At 28.3% G+C, this 21,041-nt stretch overlaps 1 protein-coding gene across 2 annotated transcripts in view; it reads left to right on the top strand.

Annotated features, from left to right (window-relative positions):
* LOC145263731 (disintegrin and metalloproteinase domain-containing protein unc-71-like) overlaps positions 1–21,041 on the top strand; it is a 647,136-nt gene that overhangs the window by 525,361 nt on the left and 100,734 nt on the right. For both annotated transcript variants that reach the window (XM_080120710.1, XM_080120709.1), the window contains exon 5: positions 20,518–20,600. In XM_080120710.1, the coding sequence (XP_079976836.1) occupies positions 20,518–20,600 (83 nt within the window). The remainder of the gene's footprint in view (positions 1–20,517; positions 20,601–21,041) is intronic.

The raw sequence follows: 21,041 nt of genomic DNA, 5'->3' as shown, positions 1-21,041 counted from the left end.
TTACTTTCTCTTTTATGGGTAGTGGGTATGTTTGTCATATAAACTTTTTAATTATTAACTTTTATTAGTTGTATCTACGACATGCATTTATCAATTATGACTTCAAAACAATATATATATATATATATATATATATATATATATATATATATATAAGATTTGTTTTATTATTGAAATAGTTTGGAATTATTTTTGGAAATGAGTAAATTGTATACTTTTTTATTTAATTATTTGGACTATTATCCTCATCTTCTAGTTGCTGTTTTCATGACGTTTTTGCCAATTATTCCTCCGGCCTTCGTCAGGTTAATCGCGACGGGATAGGAATGTCGAATCCTCCAACTACATCCACAACAATTGCTGCCTTCAATAGCTGTTGTTAACTCACCACGGTTTGGCCAACTAATCCTCTGACCGGCTTTGGGTGGGATCGAAACCGCTACCTCTAGCTCCACGCTCACCTGCAATCATAGATATTCCGCATCTCTATCCACTACACCACGGGCCCAAAAGGGCAATCAAGGTTGTACTTTTTGGTTTTATAAATTGAATTGTTCTTTCAATTGTCGGGTATGTACCGATTGTTACATTATTGAAATAGTTGGAATTGCTGTGTATGTAGTTGGAGGATTCGACATTCCTATCCCATTGCGGTAAACCTGACGAAGGTCAGAGGAATAATTGGCTGAAACGTTGTGAAAATAACAACTATGAAGATGAGGATAATATTCCGAATAATTAAATAAAAAAGTATAAGATTTGTTGTTGGCGTTTTTTAGCTACATTAACAACTTTGAAACTGTTATTTTTATTTTATCCGTTACCTTAGCGTTTTTTTTTCTTTTTTGAAGAGCTATAAGCTCTTTTTGTTATTCATATATATATATATATACACACACACACACATATATATATATATATAGTGAATTGTACATTTGTTACATGTAACTTCCCCCATTTTTTTTTTCTCTTTTTCCTTTTTCCTCACCCCGTTTTCCATCTTATTTTAGTCGACTGAATTTCTGCTATGGTTCATTTCTTTACAATTATTTTAAAATTTTGCCAATCGAATAAAGATATATATAATGAATAGATTGCCCTTATTTGTTTGGGGGGCGTATTTATTTATTTATTTTTAAATATTATTTTACGTGCATAAAAGTATACCTATAGACATGCATGTTTCTAGCTTTAAGCCATTGTCAACATAGGTTGGAATCGAACTCATGACACCAGTATTCCCATTCTAATACTGTACCAGTAAAGTAATGTCAGTCTCTGTCTTGTTCATTTGTCAATGATAATTTTCTTTCTACAAAATTAATATTTGATTCTGGTTAGTCAGTTTTTCTTGTGGATCGTTAAAGTACGTGAAAAAGAATAAAATGCCATTCGATTTAATTTTTTCCAGAAAATACTTTGCTCAGATTGGAATTATTTTCAATACAGGTGCTATTTTTAGAAAAAGAGACATACTTCTGTATTCGTCAATAGAGAACAGATTCTCTTGGTTTGGAACAAAAAAATATTTTTGGAAAAAATAACATAGTTAAAAAAAACAAAAAAACTTGCAATAAAAACACTATCGGGCAATTATTAGGGATATTATATATTGGTGTTCTCTGTTATATACTTACATAATAAATAAGTATATAGATTAGATTCAGTACATTTTTAAAAAGTGCTAATATTTGTCAAGCACAATAGTAGTATATGGAGTTCTTTAATATCAAATATATAAAAATAAAGATATATATATTAAAGGGAATAGTTAAACAAATATCTAAACTTTTACAAATTGTCGTGATACCATCCTCTCAAACGCTAAGTAATAAATCTAAATGAATCATGAGAATGTTTCTATTCCTTCAAAACAGATCAGGTTTACTAACATATTTTAAATTCCATATAAGGAAAATGGACTCCATACTGTTCATTGTTAAAGTGTTTTTTATTCAACACGTCTGACGAAAGGCTGTTCTCGTGAAAATTTTCAAACGACGTAATGTTTGAATTTGTCCAAATAGTCTTGAAACAATTGTAACTAACGATGAAATACACTATTTGTTGCTATCAATCTATTCCTTGGTGTCTTGATTTTGTTAAAACAATATATGAATGCTCAATTATGAAATATGATAATTTTGTAGCTTACAGTTTAAGTCATCTCATTTTGACTTAAAACTTATTGGTATATGAACGATTACCGAATTTTCAATTATATAAACCCAGTAAAATTCGGAATACTAAAAATAAGACATAATTATTTACTATAAAAATTATTAAATACCTACAGTATTTCATCCTTTCGGGAATCATCAGTGTAGGGTGTCACGATTAACACCAGTCAAGAAACGAAGCCATCCCTGACTCCATTAGCAAGGACCAAATCCATTCGTCCACTGTTAACTGCAAGAAATATTGTTGAAATTTAAACATTTATTTTTAAATGTTTTTAACGTCTGTCAGAGAGATCCAATCATTATATGATGATCTGTGCATGTGAGCTAAGTTGACCGACTTTATTTCAACTGAAAAGTGCTCAACGATAAGAAACGAGTTTCTTAAAGGGGCTGACATAATTATTTACTATAATAATTATTCAATACCTACAGACACTAGTGTTTCATCCTTTCGGGAATCATCAGTGTAGGGTGTCACAATTAACATTAGTTGAGATATTCGAACTTGGCAACAATTATATGAAGTATTCACAAAATCAAATAATGAAAACGGTGATAACTCAAACTATTTATTGTATGAATTCTGAATTTTGCCTTGAAAAGGCCTTATTTCTATTATTATTACCTTGAAAAATCCTTGAAAATATGGAAAATGTCTTGAAAGGCCTTAAAAATCGTATTGTTTATGTCCGGTAAAAATTTGTGTCGAAATATTACCAATAAAATCCAAATAAATACTATTAAATTGTTTTCCAAGTATTAATAAAAATGCCATTAAAATATTCTTAAAATATTGAAAATAAAATCAAAATACATTGTTCTGAAATTACATATTATTACGTGCCTTTATCACAAAACTATTTGATGTTTTCCACATAATAACATTAGGTGGTTTCATGATGAATGGGTGTAACTCTTGTATCTACGAGACCGGATTTTCCAATGGCGACCCCCACCCCTCAAAAAAAAAAAAAAAAAAAATATTGTAACAATCAAAAACAGACAGACCAAAAAAGATGGACAAGACGGCAGCCATCTTAGTTGGAAATTTAAAGAGAGTTAATATTTAAAATGAAATGGAAAGCATTTAAAACTACTTTAAAACACTAAAAAAAATGATGCAGATACGTTGCAAAGTAATTTTTATTGGCTATGGTAACATTTATTTGTTATTAGGTTGATGCTAAAATAATGTTTTTTGAGGTTCACGTTAATGTCAAAAAATGACATTATTTTTGCACCAACCTAATATATATTTGATTTTTTTACCACTTTTTCAAATTGCTGTGGATTGTGATACAAACCTTAAATTTTGTTTTGAAAATTGAAAGAAAGCCTTGAAAAACTTTGAAAAGCCTTGAAAAGTCCTCAAAAATGAACATTAAAGATCTGTACGAACCCTGGTAGACCATGACCGGTATTTTTGAACACGTTTGATGACAAGACGTCAAACATTGTGGACGCTAGACTGTATGCAAATAAGAATAGTAAGAAATTTGATCAAAAACTTGACCTCCTTAGTGGAAGCAATAACCTAGTAATAATTAACTTGGAGTTCAATCAAATAAAATAATGACTTAAATTGTATATCTATGTCCAAATATGGTATGCATTTTTTTTTTTCTGTTTATTTGACTGCGTTTTGAAGTGTGATCGATTTTGCAATATATCTATCCATGAAATTCCTCCTTTTGTAGTCATGTTACTTCAGTCACTTGATGGTCTGACATTTATAAAAGGGAACAAAGATAATGTTTTCTTTTTTATTTTTATTTTCTTCTGACTTTTGTTTGTAGATAAAGACTCATTTGACAGCTGATTCGTCTGCCACCACCCTGGGGTATTTTTCTTTACCCTTTTCCCATTTCTCCCTTTTTCTCTCACACATTTATTTGTGGACAATGATCTGACTTATTTATTAGAGATCAAATGTATGTCGAGCACTTGTACATTCAATGTGTGTACATACGTTATCACCTTTCACACATATATTTAAAAAAAGATTATCCTATTAATAAAGTGGGTGATTGAAATTATATGTAGGGTAAAAATGAAAAGGATATTGAATTTAATATCCAAATTGTATGGTAAATTCCAAAGTGAAAGTCTTTGGTAGCATTGAGGTAAAGGGATCCAATGAGTATTTTGAATCTTCCATGGTACAAGGTAACAATCCGAAGTGGGCATAATTCCTTGCTTTCTCCTTTGTTTAGATGTTGATTCCAGTAAAAATATTATTATATAAGTCCAGTGAAGCTGTTTTTTAATACACATATATTTTTTATATATTTATTTAATGTTTTATCAAATCATATTAAATAAAATCTTAAATAATTTAAATAAATAAATATTAAATATTAAATAAGTATTTTATCAATCTATAATTTCCCTTACTCTATGATTTAAAAACTTTTAATTATGATTTTCTATGTTTGTTGTATTTAGAAAATTAGATATAAACCATTTATAATATTTGCTAATATCTTTTCCTCTGAGGAGATGGGTAGACATTGAAAACCTATAGGTTAAGAAGATATACTTTTTGAATTGTATTCTTTGTATTGCATATAATGAAAATTTTAGATTTGAAATTTAACCATTTCTCATCATAAAATGTAAATTACTAAATTAAGATTTATTTTCTCTATCTGGTATATTGAGCAATTTTTATTTAGCTGGGATTGACTTTATAAAATATTACAGGCAAGAATATTTGTGTAAGACCAATAATCACTGGATTTCCATATCAGTAGATTTACAGCATTACATTATTCTGAGGAATATATATATATATATCCCCGAAACAGTGTTTCATGGTAAACAACTGATGATCCCTTGAAAAATAAATTATTGGTATTATAGTAAATTCGAGAGCAAGTTGATGCAGTGATTGCAGGTGATTAAATGACTTACTGACTAGATGGTTAACGAATGATAAAAAATATTTTTTTGTATAGTTTTAAAGGTTAAAAACTTCCAAGACTAATATATATATATATATATATACATATATATATGTGTGTGTGTGTCTGTAGAAATATGATTTTTTTCAATTATATTTTATTTTTTATATACTAATCCTTAATTTATGAGGCTCTATGTAATTACAGAGCATATAACAAACAAATGACAAAAGTCTACATTCCAAATTCTATGATGTTGACCATTTTAAAATTTATTCCGTTAATTATGTTGACATTTACAATTCTTGACATTAACTGTTTCATAACACAAAATCATCCCTTTGATTTTTATATCAATCAATGAATCAATTTTACCCTTAACTCATCAGAAAAAATAGCAACTATCAGTCCACCAAAAGATAAAATGCATTTGAGCATGATTACAAAAATCCAAAAATTGGAAGAAAACTTGCAATAACCTTTTATTTTATCTTTTATTATGCCATTTTGAATATATATATATATATATATATATATATATATATATATATATATATATATATATATATATATATATATATATATATATTAGTGGCCTGGCAAGGCCATAGGGGAAACAACCAAGCAAAAGAAAAAAACTAAGTAAAATTCATCTCAAAGCGGCCAAACTAATGTACCTATTTACAATGCCTCCCCACAGGACAGAGTTAGACACCAGGGTCGTTTTTTAACGTGTTGAAAAGGTACAAAAATAAAAATTGTCTCAGTCGTGAAGGATTTCTCCCCCACTGAAAGAGAACGAGAAATGGAAGTGCTGCATCTGAAGAACAGATACTACACTTTGATCTTGGCCAAATATATATATATATATATATATATACATATATAAAGTTTCGTGGTTAAATTTTAAATTCTGAAAAGGCAAAATATAGAGACATATATTCGATTTAAGAATTTATTGTTTGACAAAAGGAACATATAGAAAGGGTTATTTTAATTTCCTTAACCCATAACCTGTTCTATATATTCCTTTTGTCAAACAATAAATTCTTAAATCGAATATATGTCTGTATATGTTGTTTTTTTTTTTCAGAATTTAAAATTTAACAACGAAACTTATATATTGCTCTATTCTTAAATATTTTTTGGCTATTACTTCAAGTAATATCTATGAGGATTTTTCATCTGAATTCTATCAGTGTCTTATCTCGCTTATATATATATATATATATATATATATATATATATATATATATATATACAAATGTACGCAAATTTTGGCATATTTTATTGATTTGAAAATATAGGTTCATTTTTACAAATTGTCATACAATTTTAACCATAGAATAGTACTATAATCTTCAAAATCCTACAGATTTTCATGTAGTTTCGTCCTATAGACTCAAAGATATGAGCATGTCAATATTTAATTTGGCTATGAGTATAGATATATTCATATATATATAGATATATCCATATATATCTCTACTATTATATAAAAGTGATTTGTGTGTGTGTGTTCCTTCCTTCCTTCCTTTTTTATAGGTTCCCAAACGGTTGAGCTTATACTTTGCAAATTTCAAACAAAGGTAATTTATATGTCTGGCAGTGTTCTTAGATATGTTTTGTACAGAAAATCATCCGATAAGTATTGAAAATCGAAAGAATCCGATCCTAAAAATAGTTTTTTTCTTATAGAATATAAAGAAGAATTTTTTAAAGGGAATTTTTATACGTTACACTGGCAAGGGAAACAATAAATCTAGCAAATTAGTTATTCTTTAAAAAAAAAAAAAAAAAGAAACACAATTATTGACATATGGAGGTATAATTCAGTGGTAGAGCATTTAACTACAGATCGAATGATCCCATGTTCTAGCCTGGGTGTACCTCACCATTTTATTTAATTTTTTTTCTTATTAATGAGTTCGATTTACGATAAAAGAAGAGGTACCATTTTAAATCGCCACAAACTAAACATTAATTAGAAGTGACTTTTCCAGGGCATTCATCGTCAAGCACAAATTGATTCTATTGATACATAGGAAATCTGCATAAATTAAAATATCATGTTGCGACCAGGCAACGCCAGGCGTCCAGCTAGTATGTATGTATATATATATATATATAGATGTTTTTATTTGTTTTTGTTAGCGATACTCATTGAACGAATTCAATTTATTTATACGAAAGTGCATTTTTACCTAAAAGCGAGTTGGGAATAATTTTCCCGTTGACCAATTTGGTGCCCCCTAAATGGGGAGCGGCATATATATATTATATGGAAAAATGCGCGCATGAAAAGTAATATTCTTAAGATTTTATTAAACCTGAAAAAGTAAAGAACAAGATATTCTAGTAAAGTAAAAAATAAGAATTTTTTAGACTTAAAATATTGCAGCTAAAAATAAAATTTGAATATTGATAAATATTTTATTTATTATTTGCATATGTTGTTGTTTATTGTTGAGTTAGAAAGGGTGTCAGTCGCTGCATTGAACTTATTTCCCCCCTATTATTTGCATATATTTATGTAGTGAAAATTGTTTGAATAAAATTAATTCATTAGTTAGTTAGTAGATGGAATAAATAATTTTATAATTTACATAAAAATTAATAATTTTATTATATCATAATTAGGATCATTTAATTATTTCTAACTCAACAATAAACAACAACATATGCAAATAATAAATAAAATATTTATCAATATTCAAATTTTATTTTTAGCTGCAATATTTTAAGTCTAAAAAATTCTTATTTTTTACTTTACTAGAATATCTTGTTCTTTACTTTTTCAGGTTTAATAAAATTTTAAGAATATTACTTTTCATGCGCGCATTTTTCCATATAATCCATGATTTTTCCAGGCATTGCTATTGTATTAATATATAAATTTATAATATTTATTTATGATTGTCAAAAAAAATTAGCTCTCAAACACACATTTATGCAATATTTATCATTCAATCACAGTAGTTCCGAGCCAGGGTCTCTACCGAGACTGCGGTTCATGAATTCGTGATCTGTATAGAGCGTAAACTAATAAAAAAGAAGATGGTACTCGGTGTCTTTTTAGATATCGTTGGAGCTTTTGACAACATACTCTTCAGTAGTATGTTCAAGTCGCTACGAGAACTCAATGTGCCACCAGTACTCATCCGATGGATTGAGTATATGGTGAGGCACAGAACAGTTCAAGTAGAACTACTGAGGGCAACTGTTAAAAGGGAAGTAGTTAAATGAAACCCCCAAAGTGGGATTTTATCACCTTTACTATGGAACTGTATGCTGAATCCTCTTTTAAAGGAGTTTAAAAATAGGAATATTTATGCCCAGGCTGATGCTGATGACATCGCAGTGCTGGTCGCGGGTTCAAAAGCATCATTGGTCAGACGCATTGCCAAAATGGGACTACATTTTTCATCAAATGTGATAACGAAAAATTTGAGTTCATTCAAAGAATATGTATATCATAGAATTCACTAATATTTTTAATCGATAAATTCACCATTTTTTTGCTATAAAATCATAAGGAGAGTTAAAAAAAATTAGTTATTAAAAAAAAGTTCGGTTTTTTAATTATAAAAAAAACGATACACGGGATTGAACCTAAAATCTTTCCACCAGCCCCCGGTACTCTAACCGTTACGCTAACATGTCATATTGGCAAAATCGCAATAAAAAATATTTATATACAAAAAAAGTTATGCAAAATAAAAAAAGCGTTAGTCACTTATGTACTTACTCTCCTGTTTGTGAACCCACATATTTTGTTGTAACTTTTTTTCTACTGAACCAAATTTCGAAAAAAAAAATTCAAAATGTAGCTAATGAGGTGTTCTATCCAACTATATAACCTGTTTGAAATTTGGTTGCGAACGGAATTAGTGGTGGGGGTTTGATTATTTTTAAAATATAATTATCCACTGACACGTGTTTCGTCGTCTACGACTCATCAGAGTGGCTGAATCTAGCGAGATTCGAAATCAGGACCCCATGATAAGAAGCCTAAACCTCTACCACGGGACCAGCTCGCTCGACCACTGAATGTATTGCGTTTTTATGTAGATGTTTTTATTTGTTTTTGTTAACGATACTCATTGAACGAATTCAATTTATTTATACGAAAGTGCATTTTTACCTAAATGCGAGTTGGGAATAATTTTCCCGTTGACCAATTATATTTTAAAAATAATATATATATATATATATATATATATATATATATATATATATATATATACCACCTTTTTGGCCATTTTATAAGCTCTAAATTTCAACGGCTATTGATCAGAATTTAACAAATGAAGGTTCGTTGGAAAGGTAATGACCTCAATTGTGTAGTGGGTTATGTGAAATTTGCCCTTACGGTTACACATTAAGGATATCATCTCTCATCCAGAGCCTATTTTTGGCAGTTTTTTACAGCCATAAAATGTTTCAATCATAGTCATTTTTTTTCCTAGTTTTGCATATGAATTTCAAAATATCTGATATTTCCTCCAAACCTATGGCCTTGATGGAGGGGAGACTAAAACTTGCTGCTATGGTTTCAAATGATTAGAAATAGGGAGACTTAATTCCAAATATTTCTCATATGTTATATCTCTCCTCTTTGGTTTTCATACATAAAATAAATTTCACAGTGTATAAAGATTATTTGATAATGACGATATTCATAATCGTACCACATTTCCAAAAGAGGGAAGATATAACATATGAGAAATATTTGGAATCAAGTCTCAAATATTTGGAATCAGCTCGAGTTTTTTTTGTTTTTTTTTTTTACTTACAAGAAGTGAACTGTTTAGAAAAAAATCATAACACTCGCATGCACATGTCTCAGTTTCTTTTCGTTTTTTTTTATTTTGATTTGTTTTTTTGTTGTTTTTTTTAAGAAATTTAACGTTATGTTTAATATTGGACAAAGCCGGGTACATCTTCTAGTGTGTGTATATATATATATATATATATATATATATATATATATATATATATATATATATATAGACAAATATATATATAGACAAATATTATTGAATAGCACGAAATTATTCTGTTTTACAATTTTCCTTTTTATCTTCTCGAATCTCCGAATAGTCCTTTTTGTGTTCTTCTCGAAATTGTATATGTTGGATCCATAATCGCGAGCGCTTTCGACAGAAGTACTTCTATCATCCTCAGGCATATTGTAGAAATAAATGTAGAAATTGTTTTTTAATTTACTTATATATACATTTTTTCCTAGTCACATGGTAGCTTGTTACAAGTTAGGTGGGCGGACTTTTTTCTTTTTTTTTTCTTTTCTTTTTTTTTTCCGCCCACCTAACTTGTAACAAGCTACCACGTGACTAGGAAAAAATGTATATATAAGTAAATTAAAAAACAATTTCTACATTTATTTCTACAATATGCCTGAGTATGATAGAAGTACTTCTGTCGAAAGCGCTCGCGATTATGGATCCAACATATACAATTTCAAGAAGAACACAAAAAGGACTATTCGGAGATTGGAGAAGATAAAAAGGAAAATTGTAAAACAGAATAATTCCGTGCTATTCAATAATATTTGTCGAAATGAGAAATGCTGCTTAAATATACACAATATATATATATATATATATATATATATATATATATATAAAATATATTTTAGTCATCGACATACAGACCTGTTTCGTTGTTTCACAACTCATCAGTGCCGCTAGACTAACACCTCTCCCAAGCCAAGGATCGAACCTAGAACCGTCGTGATGACAGTCGGCAGTCCTACCCCCTGACTACGGAATCGGTGGCCGAAATTAAACTGTCCGAACGTCTATTTAAATAAACATCCGTCCGCTACTCGTAGAGGGCTCAAACGTTTGTTTGTAAACAAAGCGCGAGCTTCGCATTATTTCAGCTAAATTAAGTAGCGAGTAAGATAATTTACGAGAGTGCTCTACCGAAGAGGGGAGCTTTATAAAATATATTTGAGTCATCGACATACAGACCTGTTTCGTTGTTTCACAACTCATCAGTGCCGCTAGACTAACACCTCTCCCAAGCCAAGGATCGAACCTAGAACCGTCGTGATGACAGTCGGCAGTCCTACCCCCTGACTACGGAATCGGTGGCCGAAATTAAACTGTCCGAACGTCTATTTAAATAAACATCCGTCCGCTACTCGTAGAGGGCTCAAACGTTTGTTTGTAAACAAAGCGCGAGCTTCGCATTATTTCAGCTAAATTAAGTAGCGAGTAAGATAATTTACGAGAGTGCTCTACCGAAGAGGGGAGCTTTATAAAATATATTAATGATGATAATTGATGAAACGCGGAATATTCAGTGTAAATCGCATATATATTTTATAACTTACGAACTAGCTCTACCTATGTGTTGAGCACTGTTGAAGTAAATACTAAGTTTACGCATAAATTTATACTTTCGTATATTAATTTATGTGAGTAAATGAAGTAGTTTATATATATATATATATATATATATAAACTACTTCATTTACTCACATAAATTAATGAAGTAGTTTATATATATATATATATATATATATATATATATATAAACTACTTCATTTACTCACATAAATTTATACTTTCGTATATTAATTTATGTGAGTAAATGAAGTAGTTTATATATATATATATATATATATATAAACTACTTCATTTACTCACATAAATTAATGAAGTAGTTTATATATATATATATATATATATATATAAACTACTTCATTTACTCACATAAATTAATGAAGTAGTTTATATATATATATATATATATATATAAACTACTTCATTTACTCACATAAATTTATACTTTCGTATATTAATTTATGTGAGTAAATGAAGTAGTTTATATATATATATATATATATATATAAACTACTTCATTTACTCACATAAATTAATGAAGTAGTTTATATATATATATATATATATATATATATATATATAAACTACTTCATTTACTCACATAAATTAATATACGAAAGTATATTACTCACATAAATTAAGTATATTTACTCACATAAATTAATATACGAAAGTATAAATTTATGCGTAAACTTAGTATTTACTTCAACAGTGCTCAACACATAGGTAGAGCTAGTTCGTAAGTTATAAAATATATATGCGATTTACACTGAATATTCCGCGTTTCATCCATATATATTTTATAACTTACTATATATATATATATATATATATATATATATATATATATATATACACACACACACACACACATATATATATATATATATATATATATATACACTGTATATTTCGGCATATAAGGCAACTGTCAGATAAAACGAGGTACAAAATTGGAGCAAATTTTAATAAATTTATCATATATCGGTTTTAGAAGACGACTGCTAAATCACAAAACCATGTTTGTTTAGCCTAGGCTAGAGATTGCAACACCCGGTATCTTATGAAATATTGGTTTTTAAAGATGATTTTTTTAAATTTTTAACTTCAAGAGTCGTCTTATATGCCGATATAGATATATATATATATATATATATATATATATATATATATATATATATATATATATATATATATATATATATATATATGCGCATATACACACACACACAGTGGCCATCTCTGCGTTTGAATGTTTTCCATGCTTTAATAGCTAATAGGATGACAGTTTCATCTTCATCAATTTGAATTTCTAGCTATTGAGCTATTAGTCATGACCTTTGATGAATCATATCATTCATTATTGAATCATGCCAATGGAAGCGGGCAAGGAGTACAGGTAGTTATCGTCCACCTGGCTTCCTCCTCTCACGGGAGGGGAGACCAGGTCAGGAATAATGAGTCAATCAAAGAACCGTGGTTTTATTTAATTGATCAATTATCCTTGGTTTACTCCAGCTTTCTTTTTGGAACCTCCCAGAGATTCCCATGGCATCGGGAAATGGTGTGAATCTGCTGATGCTAGTATAATATTACTCTGAGAAAAATTTAGTCAACATGGAATCCAAACAATTTCGTTATTTAATTTTCGTTTTTGTTTTTAATTTTGAAAATTAATGCTTTCGATTCCAATTATCTACAAAGATCAATAAATATCTTGCCATTTTTTTTCCTCCCTTCATGTAAACCAATGGTTCTCAACCATTTTTAATAATGACTTTCTTTTCTTTTTAATGTATTTTGGTGAACCCTTATAGCTTATTTTATTTTTCAGTAATATATAGAAAACCAAAGAACATGTATCAACAGTTTATCTTGAAGGAAGACTGAACCGATGTTAACGTTACATGTACCATGGGGGGAGGGTCACATGGACTCCGGTTGAGAACCATTGAAAACAATGAAAATGTGCAGAATTTTTTTTATATTCCTCATAAGTTGTCGATTTACAATAAAACTCTGAATGCTAATGTTGATAGTAATTGAATTTGAATTTTAAAAGAATATTTAAATGATTTCGATTTAACAAAAATAAGCAGAGTTATAAAAAAAGAATATTTAGATGATTTCGAATTATAAAAATAAGCAGAGTTATAAAAAAAGAATATTTAGATGATTTCGAATTATAAAAATAAGCAGAGTTATAAAAGCATATAAAATTAAAACAGAAATTAAAGTAATGATTCCCTGGCGACGTTGTCTCGGGACAGCTAGTCTATTATATAAAAGGGAGTTATCTGTATGTGTGAGTATATCCAGCTAAAAGTCAAAACGTATCAAACAAACACCCATAAAGTTCCTATTTAACAACGCCTCCCCACAGGACAGAGTTAGACATCAGGGTCGTTTTTTAATGTGGAGAAAAGGAACAAAAATAAAAAATTGTCTCAGTCGTGAAGGATTTCTCCTCCACTGAGAGAGAACAAGAAATTGAAGTGCAGTTGATATTGTCTTGATCAACCTTGCCTCGAATGAATTATATACCAAACTTAAAAGTCTTTTCCCTGTTAGAAGCATTGATTGCATTTGAATTTTTAATTGAAATACGTATGAAAGCCGAATTACAACGCATTATTATGAAAATTTGAATATCTACAGTATCAAAATGTTTGAAATTAAAATATATTTCGGAGTTATACTCCTTTGTCAGAATTTTATTTTTTATTTTTTTTCCTGGCCATGATGTTAAGTTGAAAAAAAAAAAGTTATTATCGTCTTAACTCCAATCTCTGGTCCCCCCTTGCCAATCTTTCACGAAAAACACCCGTCTAGCTGAATCCACTGTCAAAAATTTTCCCCACTCTTTATCTGTGCCTAAATCAAAACGTAGATTCCATGAACAAAGCTTCTTTCTTAGAACTGCACGCCTGTGGAACTCTGTTCCGTCTGCCGGCTTCCCACCTGACTACAACTTGGATGTCTTCAAGTCCAACGTAAACAAATTCCTAATGAACCGCCCCCTTAAGTAAACACTTCATTAAATCTCCACACTAACATACTGTACTTGCAATAACCCTTATCCCTGAGTGGCTTCCGGGCCTTGATAAGTGGTGACCACCGTGTAAAAAAAATAAGTAAATAAAAAATAATGAATAATAAATAATGAATAATAATGAATAATAAATAATAATAAATAATGAATAATAAATAATAATGAATAGTAAATAATAATAAATAATAATGAATAATAATGAATAATAAATAATGATGAATAATAAATAATAAATAATACTGAATAATAAATAATAAATAATACTGAATAATAAATAATAATGAATAATAATGAATAATAAATAATGATGAATAATAAATAATAAATAATACTGAATAATAAATAATGAATAATAATGAATAATAAATAATGATGAATAATGAATAATAAATAATAATAAATAATGAATAATAAATAATAATGAATAGTAAATAATAATAAATAATAATGAATAATAAATAATGAATAATAAATAATAATAAATAATGAATAATAAATAATAATGAATAGTAAATAATAATAAATAATAATGAATAATAAATAATGAATAATAATGAATAATAAATAATGATGAATAATAAATAATAAATAATACTGAATAATAAATAATAAATAATACTGAATAATAAATAATGAATAATAAATAATAATGAATAATAAATAATAATAAATGATGAATAATAAATAATAACGAATAATAAATAATAATGAATAGTAAATAATAAATAATAATGAATAATAAATAATGAATAATAATGAATAATAAATAATGATAAATAATAAATAATACTGAATAATAAATAATAAATAATACTGAATAATAAATAATGAATAATAAATAATAATGAATAATAAATAATAATAAATGATGAATAATAAATAATAATGAATAATAAATAATAATGAATAATAAATAATAATGAATAATAAATAATAATGAATAATAAATAATAAATAATACTGAATAATTAATAATGAATAATAAATAATAATGAATAATAAATAATAATGAATAATAAATAATAATAAATGATGAATAATAAATAATAATGAATAATAAATAATGAATAATAAATAATGAATAATAAATAATAATGAATAATAAATAATAATAAATGATGAATAATAAATAATAATGAATAATAAATAATGAATAATAAATAATGAATAATAAATAATAATGAATAATAAATAATAATAAATGATGAATAATAAATAATAATGAATAATAAATAATGAATAATAATAAATAATGAATAATAAATAATAATAAATAATGAATAATAATAAATAATGAATAATAAATAATAATAATGAATAATAAATAATAATGAATAATAAATAATAAATAATGATGAATAATAAATAATAATGAATAATGAATAATAAATAATAATAAATAATGAATAATAATAAATAATGAATAATAATAAATAATGAATAAATAATGAATAATAATGAATAATAAATAATGAAAAATAAATAATAATGAATAATGAATAAATAATGAATAATAAATAATAATGAATAATAAATAATAATGAATAATAAATAATAATGAATAATAATGAATAATAAATAATGAATAATAATGAATAATAAATAATAAATGATAATAAATAATGAATAATAAATGATAATAAATAATAATGAATAATGAATAATAAATGATAATAAATAATAAATGATAATAAATAATGAATAATAAATAATAAATGATAATAAATAATGATGAATAATGAATAATAAATAATGATGAATGAATAATGATGAATAATAATGAATAATAAATAATAATGAATAATAAATAATAATAAATAATGAATATTGAATAATAAATAATTAATCATAACGAATAATAATGAATAATAAATAATGAATTGTGAATAATAAATAATAAATAAGCTTCACCAAAAATTCCGATGTGATTCTCTTGTAAAATAACAAAATGTATGAGGTGCATCTAATAAGTTTCCAGGCTTTTTTCGTATTGATAGTACACCCATGAAGTCTCCTTCAAAGTAATCTCCTCCAGCTGCAATGCCATTCCAATAACTTCTGGAAGTCCCAATGAAAGTCCTCTTGTGTAAGCGTGTCAGTGAACCTCCTCACAACCTCTTTCATCTCATCAGTTATCTCATAACGACAGCCTCTAAGGTTTTCCTTGAGCTTAATGAATAACCAAAGGATGCAGGGAGCAAGGTCTGGATTATAGGGAAGGTGAGGAACTATCTAGATGCCCATCTTGGTCAAATAGTCTGTGACAAGGATAGAGTTGTGGACTGGTGCATTCATGCAAATCTTCCGCATCTTCAGTTCCTTACAAATAATTGTGTGTAAAGTTCCCACACTGACATCAAACTGTGCACTTATTGTCTCTATAGACACACGACAATCCTTATCCACGAAATTCTTTATTTGGCCAATCAACCCTGGTGTTCTGACTTCCTTACTCCTCCCATACCTCTCATCATCCCTCACAGACTCCCTGCCTTCCTTGAATCTCTTATGCCACCTAAAACCTGATGCTCGATTCATGCAGGATTGTCCATGCAGTCTGAAGCATTCTATACATTCCTGTGGTATTTTTTTCCAAGTTTAAAACAGATTTTTATTGCATGTCGTTCTTCTAAAGTGTCCTCACATCCAGATTGCACTTTTGAAATTCACCAGCTGTGACAATCAGGCTTTAGTAGGGTGTATTCCAATTCCTGCTATAGCCTTTCATTTGAACCTTAAATGAGAAAATTGGTCAGTTATTTCATAAGATGTATAACAATAACATACTGAACTTTCAAGAGTCTACACCAATTTTAAATTCCTGTATAAAAAAAGTCTGGAAACTTATTCAAGCCACCTCGAGTTCAGTTTCTGAAGTGAATGTAGTTTTTCTATTTCCTAAAGAAGTTCACACTTAATGAAACCTGCCTAAGGCCATTCGTAGAATGTGAGGTCTTTTACTTGAGGCAAGATTTTCCAATTAGTTAGAAATTTTTTTGATTTCTAACACTTTACTTTCATTGAAAAAAAATTCTAACCCATTAAATCTATTTCGGTTGAAATTCTGTATTATATCATAAACTAGCCTGGTGACCCGACGTTGCTCGGGATTGAATGATGATCAACAAATGTTTCAAACTCCCATATTTTTATTGTCATCGAAACGAGTGAAATCGTCCATTTTTCAATCAAATCGATTGATTGCCTGCTCTAGTTAGGGATCCATCATGGTGCACCAGGAGGAAGCTCACATGCCTCTCGCTATGACTTATTTCACAATACATTGTAGTCTAAATTGCACTGTAGAGAACCTACTGTTGATTTTTTAAAATTATATATATATAATGGCTTGAATTAAAGTTTCAAATGCAAAAAGTCAGATATCATACTCCAGTTGTGCTCTAAACAGAAACAGTCATTTCAAACACTCCCGTCATATCAAAGAACCTACTGTTGATTTAATATGGCAAGCCTTTCGGCTTGTGTGATAATAAAACTTCTCAAATGGACTTTTATGTTAGGTTGTGTAAGGTGTTTACTTTGGTCCAAATCGGCTGTTTCTTCTTTTATCAGATTATTTTGACTATCGATACTTATTGAAGACATTCCGATACAAAACCTATCTAAGAACACTGACAGGCACATGAAGTTTCATTGTGTGAAATTTCATAAAAATCGGCCCAGCCGTTTTCGAGTCCATAGGGAACAAACTCACAGGTACATAAAGTTCCTTTTATATAATAGTAGAGATAGAGATTGCATTTGGATTATAATTTTGTGATTATACTGTAAAGAGTTATAAGATTAAACGTTTTTGTTTCTTTTTTCTCTGTATCTAACATATAATTGTTGGATTCTCAAACTAACGCCTAGATAGCATTTAAGCTGACATATCAAACTCTGCTTCTCACTAGCAAATTTACATTATTATTAGTTTACCATGTTATTAGCAGTATAATAATGCACTTCACTCAAGGTCATCCATGTAACAAGCAAATTGGAGTCTTTTACTGAGGGTAAGATGTTTAGTTAGTCAGCAGATATCTTTTTAGCGGATAAACACTCAACTCTCATTGCTCAGAGAAAATTTCATTCTGTTATGGGGTTGGTTGATCTACCCAGTTTAGAAAAAAATGGACTTATCTAGAGACTGTAAATATACTTGCATTTAACATGTAATTAGGAAGCGATTTGTGGCAGTTATAGCGTGTACTTTTGTAACATATTTTAACTAATACACTTTTTGTTAACTATACCACAGTATTTGTTTTATTACCGGCCTGTAAGGCTACAACACATTCTTCAAAAGATATTCTAACCCATCAAATTTATTTCATAAGTGATTCTGTATTATAATGCAAATTACATTTTGATTATAAGTTTGTGAGTATATTATAAACAGTCAAAATTGAATAATATCGGAAAAATTTTTGACATTATTGATTAATAAAAAAAAAATTAAAAAAGTAATTTATACTATTTCAATTTCTTAAGAGAAATTTGCTAGTTCATTTTATATATCTTTTTAAGTTTCATATCAATCTTTTTAAAAATGTAAAAAAAGATTTAAATTTAATTTTCTTGAGAACTATTTTTTCACTATTGTGTTTTTTGTTATTCTTTTTATTTAGTCAAAACAGTAGTTCATACTGTTGTTATATATAGTGGTTTCATCATTATTATTATTATTATTATTATTATTATTATTATTGTTATGTTATTGTTCGTTGTTATGAAGTCTTATTAAAAGTGAGTCTTAGAGAGTCTTATTAAGAGAGATGTTGCGTTCTGTGTTCGTGTTATGAAGAGATTCATATATATAAAATGTTCATACTTAGAAGTGTAGTAGAAGCTCTTAGAGTGAGGAGACAGTGTTGAGACAGTCTTAGTGTTCACATTGTAGATATGAGATGTAGAGACGTTGTGTATGTGAAGACATTTTAAAGCACAGGATATATAAGACATATAATGACAATTTCACTTTACCTTTTGGTAGAATTACAACACAAAGACGATGTTTATAAAAACACATGACGCGTTTATTTCCATGGACTGGTTGGTGGTTTTCTTAGTCAGGAATTCAAAGTTTTACATTCTATGTTTCAAAGGTGACCGTCTCACTTCCAGACGTTCGACTGTCCATCTCTCGACTCCAGACTGTCGTCTCTCGTCCTCAGACTCTCTCTGCTTAACTCTAAAGTTTCTAACTATATCGAGAACTTCCCATTTTCCATGACGTCATACCCATGTTAAAACATGTGTCTTCTTTCACGTGTTCTGAAAATGCGTGTCCAAAACTTTTTCCTTTGTTTACAAAAGGAATTTTAACCTATATTTTCAATAACCTATATTTCCAATATGTTAAAAACATGTTTATTAAATTATCCTATAGTTGCATCCCTTTTCTTAAAACTATTTTATCTCTAAGCTAAACAATGGTTTGTTTTTACATTCCATTGTCTAATTCTCTCTCATAATCTATTTCTAAACCTAAATTACGAGATTCGAATTTCGTCTATTCTATTTCATTTTCATTTTAACTAAATCTCTCTATTTTTATTCTTACATGAAAAGGAGACAGCCCTTATCATGTAACACTGTTTTAATTTTTTAGTTTTATAAATTTTGTAAAAGTTTCATGTCATAAATTTTTTTAAAGGTTTTCTTTTCATATTGACAGCATTGTTTATTCAAGAAATATCATTTTTTATGCATTTGTTTATTCAAAATTATATGTCTCCTCATTTACAAAAAATTGTCAAATTTATCAATTAACTCATTGTAGTTCTTATTATTTGATATGTAAAACATAAAAATATAAAACTTCTTTTTTTAATTGCGATATCAATTATCTAAAAAAAATTCACATTGCCTTCAGTAAAAGAAAAGAAAATAAGTTGCAGAATCGCCTGTCCTGTTATAAGAATGGCCTTGATCACGACAAATAGTCTTCCAGTAGATATTTTTTAAAATGTAATAACTTTTCAAAATTTTTATTCTTTCAGGTTGTGGAACACTGCTACTACCATGGCAAAGTGAAGAAGGATGAATGGTCAAGTGTCGCTGTGAGCACATGCAAGGGTATACGGTGAGTAATCTCTGTTTCCATTTTTTGTATTTCTCAACCTTTGTTTCCATACATTCTATCTTCTGACCCCTGTTTCCATACATTGTATGTCCTGACTCCCTGTTTTCGTATATTGTATCTCCTGACCTCTTGTTTCCATACATTGTATCTCCCGACCCCCTGTTTCCATAAATTGTATCTCCCGACCCCCTGTTTCCGTACATTATATCTCCCAATCTCCTGTTTCCATACATTGTATCTTCCGACCCCCTGTTTCCATACATTGTATATACCAACCCCCCTGTTTCCGTACGTTGTATCTTCCGACCCCCTGTTTCCATACATTATATCTCCCGACCCCGTTTCTATACATTGTATCTCCCGACCCCCTGTTTCCGTACATTATATCTCCCAATCTCCTGTTTCCATACATTGTATCTTCCGACCCCCTGTTTCCATACA

This window comes from Euprymna scolopes, chromosome 39 (genome assembly GCF_053919585.1).
Source record: "Euprymna scolopes isolate OS-2025 chromosome 39, ASM5391958v1, whole genome shotgun sequence".
Classification (NCBI taxonomy): Eukaryota; Metazoa; Mollusca; class Cephalopoda; order Sepiida; family Sepiolidae; genus Euprymna; species Euprymna scolopes.
Note: the sequence above shows the minus strand (reverse complement) of the source record. Positions and strands in the feature narration are given on the sequence as shown.